Raw genomic sequence first — 3789 nt, forward strand, 5'->3', positions numbered from 1 at the left:
TTAATTCATGTAGCTCTCATATACAACTTTTCATCAAAATATGATCAGCATAACGTATATTGCCAATGTAATTGGCTATAATCACTGAGCAACATTATTACTTAACATGACAAAAGAGAGCGATTCAACAAGATAGAAGGTGTGAAGAAAAGGCACCAAAACATAAAGGAGACGACATGTGCTCAAACAGATGGAAATGATAAGTAATGTGTTATAAAAAAGGCACCAAGATAAGAGAGCATTGATTAAGACTCGAGATTAAAGACTAATGGTGAATCAGGATTAATTCATGTAGCCCTCATATACAACTTTTCATCAAAATATGGTCAGTATAGCGTATATTGCCAATGTAATTGGCTGTAATCATTGAGCTACATGTTGAGAAAAAATTGTAACAGAAAAGCCAGCTATTCAACAAGATAAAAGGTACTGCCTCCGTTGGCTTTTACTAGACCTCCTCGTATTTTGTGTCATATTTTGACCATAACTTTAACTAATAAAATATAAGTTACATGTAGTAAAAATAATATCATTAAAACTACATGCAAATACGTATTCAACAATATAATTTTTTATGACATGCATTAACAGTTCACTAGTCAAATATGTGGTCAAAGTTTGGCCCAAAATACGATGGAGGCTAATAAAACCGGACAGAGGTAGTAGGAAGCAAGGGCATTAGAACACAAAGGAAACAAAATATGTCACAAACAGATAACAAAGATGAACAATGTGCAACAGATAAGCCAAAACTCAATGCCCATGTAGAATTCAAGATACAGAGGATGAGTTAAGACTTAAGGAGGAAGACGAAAAAATGGTGGTTGAGGATTACTTCACAATACTTGACCCACGGGAGATAAATAAATATGAACTAGAAAACAATATCAAGATCTGCTCTCATAACGTTTGATGACATCCTAAAGACTCAGAATAGCGTATATCGCCATGAATCTACATGGCTTAATCATTGAGAAGATCAGCATACAAAGTGAAACAGAGGCATATTGCAAACCCAAGGTGCAGAGGCAAAATGTAAATATAAAAAATCAACATGAAATGGTAAAAAGGGTTACTTAACACATAAAAATTAAAATCAAGATCTGCTCTCATAACGTTTGATGACATCCTAAAGATTCAGAATAGCGTATATCGCCATGAATCTACATGGCTTAATCATTGAGCAAATTAGCATACTATAAGTGTGAAACAGAGGCATATCACAAACCCAAGTGCAGAGGCAAAATACGAATATAAGATATCAAAATATAATGTTACTATGAACTAACCTCTTCCCATCAGGATTAAATGCCAATGCATTGATTGGTCCAAAATGCCCTTTAACACCACCAATCTCTTCTTGTAAAATCTGAAATTAACAACAAAATCCTGTTACAGATGTTGACAATATATACGCAGACATAAAGATATACAAAGGAATCTAGCTCACCTTGTGGAAAAATTTGGCCTCGAATTTACCCGCGCGGCGATCTGTCATAGTAACATTCATCGCATCTTGTCCACCTCCGATAACCACCTATGAACAGCAAACAAATATGTTGTTTAGATAGAAAATACAAATACAAATGAGTTTCCATAGAATAAAAACACAACATTATAATGTACCAATTTAGTTCAGCACTATGCACACATGGGATGGGCACTAAACACAGAAGCTGACAAATTAAGATAACAAATATGCAAAGGAATTATTGTTCACACACTTTGACAAACCTGGCCTTAATTAAAGAGAGCAAGAAATCAAGGTAGGAAATAGATGGGCAGGACAAAAATATGTGGCACTCAAGACCAGAGCACATACACAGTAATCTTATCCAATTCAATAATTACCCAAAGGGCTGACTGCGAAGAGCACATTTTAAAACAAATTCATAGTCACTCCCAACTTCATGGTTGCCCACGGATATATATGCTTTTAGCTTCTTGTGAAAAGACCAGGAATTAAAGACACAGCCCCCTGTGCTTTGAGAGAGCTCATACATTGAAATGCTCGCAGCAACTTAAGAACAATGACAGATAAGGAAGGCGACAGATAGAGGAGCATACATTATCAAGAATAGGAGACATGTCAACAGCATTAACCGGTCGCTCTGTGACATATGTCTTTATCAGGGTCAGTGTTCTTGCATCCCATAGCTGCCACATAACAGATATGTCAGAATAATCCATATAATAAGAAAAAATAAAGTACAGGTTATCAGGGCAGCAATTCCAAAGTATCACCTTAGCAGATTTATCCAAGGAACCTGTGAGGAAATGAGACCAATCTAAGGATTTTGAGAGTGAGCTAATTGCCTTCTGATGTCCAGCCTCCTTGTCTGACTCCTTCAGCAGCTTTCCGGTCTACAGGCCCAAGAGAAAATAGAACATAAATGAATAACATCATACAAAATGGGAAAGCAACAACACCTGGTATGTAACAACAAACATTGCATGACAAGATAGCTAGTGGCATATAAACTTTGCATGTACCAACAAAATTCAGGTACCGTGTGAATGAAATATAAAGCCCTGAGCTCAAGTAACATTTAACACTATTTAAAAATATGAGTGGTCTATCCACAACCACTACATCGACAATCATGCAACAATAGTTATAAGATCATACCAATAAGCTAGAACCAATCGCCAGCAGGACTCAACAGGACTACGTGCAAGCATGGGGTGCTAACCTCAGAGTCCCAGATGCGGATGGTGGCATCCTCGCCAGCGGTGATGATGGTCCGGTTGCCGGGTCCCCACACGGCCCTGTTAATCCTCCCCGTGATGCCGGAGATCACGAGCGCCGACTCCTCCGTCTCTGCAAACCACCAACACACACCTCAAAATCCACATTCACGTCACAACTAGACACCTAGAAACTTGCAGGCGGAGGAGAGTGGGTGGACCGTACGGTCTTGTATGTCCTCGGCGATGCGCTTGACCTGCGCGGTGGGCGTCTTCCCCATGAAGCTGTCGGTGGTGATGACCGCCAGGTGGTCGCCGATGGCGAAGTCGACGGAGCGCGCGGGGGCGTCGAACCTGAAGGTGAAGAGCTCCCTCCCCGTCTGGACGTCCCAGAGCTTGGCGGTCTGGTCGGCGCTCCCCGTGATGAGGCGCGTGGAGTGGCGGGAGACGTCGCAGGACCACACGGCGCCGTTGTGGCCGCGGTAGGTGCCGAGGCGGTCGCCGTTGGAGGCGTACCACACGGTGGGGGTGTGGTCCTTGGCGCAGGAGAAGAGCAGGTCGCCGTCCCGGTTGTACTTGAGGAACGTGAGCGGGCGCTCGTGCCCCTTCATGAGAACAGGCCTCATCTTGCCGCCGACTGCTTGCTGCTCGCCGCCGCCGCCGCCGCCGCCAGGAGGTGTAGGGCTAGGGAAGTGTGGGGGTGTGGTTGCGGCGGAGCAAAACCCTAGCTGCGCGTGGACAAGGGGTGCTTGTGTGTGGGAAAACCTAACCGTCAGGCGGCTGTATTAAGCACGAAGGCTGGGCTGGGTTTCGGCCCAACATGAACGACGGGCTGAAACATATTCGTTCAACGTCCGTCCATACGCACATTTCCTCCTTGCCTCAAAAAAAAAAAACGCACATTTCCTCCAGCACGATCACAATGTTATTTTGTTTTTGTTTTTTTATGCAAAATATAGAGCACGATTGGTTTTGCTGCTAAATTGTGTCTGACAAAATTTGAAAATACCAAGACTTACCAAAGTTGGCAGCTTTTATAAGCTTGGCAAAAAAAAATGGTAACCAACCAACCATTTGCCAAATGTTGGCATTAACCAATCA

At 42.5% G+C, this 3789-nt stretch overlaps 1 protein-coding gene and 4 non-coding genes across 7 annotated transcripts in view; all 5 read right to left on the bottom strand.

Annotated features, from left to right (window-relative positions):
• LOC119366060 (eukaryotic translation initiation factor 3 subunit I-like) overlaps positions 1-3432 on the bottom strand; it is a 5166-nt gene extending 1734 nt beyond the window's left edge. For all 3 annotated transcript variants that reach the window (XR_005175903.1, XM_037631725.1, XM_037631724.1), the window contains exons 1-6: positions 2915-3432; positions 2694-2821; positions 2245-2364; positions 2068-2157; positions 1451-1537; positions 1290-1369 (exon numbers count right to left, since the gene is read on the bottom strand). Coding sequence is in view for 2 of the 3 variants with exons in the window: in XM_037631725.1 (XP_037487622.1) it covers positions 1290-1369; positions 1451-1537; positions 2068-2157; positions 2245-2364; positions 2694-2821; positions 2915-3314 (905 nt within the window). In the remaining variant the exon portion in view is untranslated. The remainder of the gene's footprint in view (positions 1-1289; positions 1370-1450; positions 1538-2067; positions 2158-2244; positions 2365-2693; positions 2822-2914) is intronic.
• On the bottom strand, positions 12-91 carry LOC119266256. Its single transcript, XR_005131969.1, has one exon. It is a non-coding gene; the product is annotated as a small nucleolar RNA U54 (small nucleolar RNA).
• LOC119266255 lies at positions 294-373 on the bottom strand. Its single transcript, XR_005131968.1, has one exon. It is a non-coding gene; the product is annotated as a small nucleolar RNA U54 (small nucleolar RNA).
• LOC119266258 lies at positions 896-977 on the bottom strand. Its single transcript, XR_005131971.1, has one exon. It is a non-coding gene; the product is annotated as a small nucleolar RNA U54 (small nucleolar RNA).
• On the bottom strand, positions 1105-1186 carry LOC119266257. The gene has a single exon (XR_005131970.1). It is a non-coding gene; the product is annotated as a small nucleolar RNA U54 (small nucleolar RNA).
• Positions 3433-3789: the final 357 nt, after the last annotated feature.

Source organism: Triticum dicoccoides, chromosome 2B (assembly GCF_002162155.2).
Source record: "Triticum dicoccoides isolate Atlit2015 ecotype Zavitan chromosome 2B, WEW_v2.0, whole genome shotgun sequence".
Taxonomy (NCBI): Eukaryota; Viridiplantae; Streptophyta; class Magnoliopsida; order Poales; family Poaceae; genus Triticum; species Triticum dicoccoides.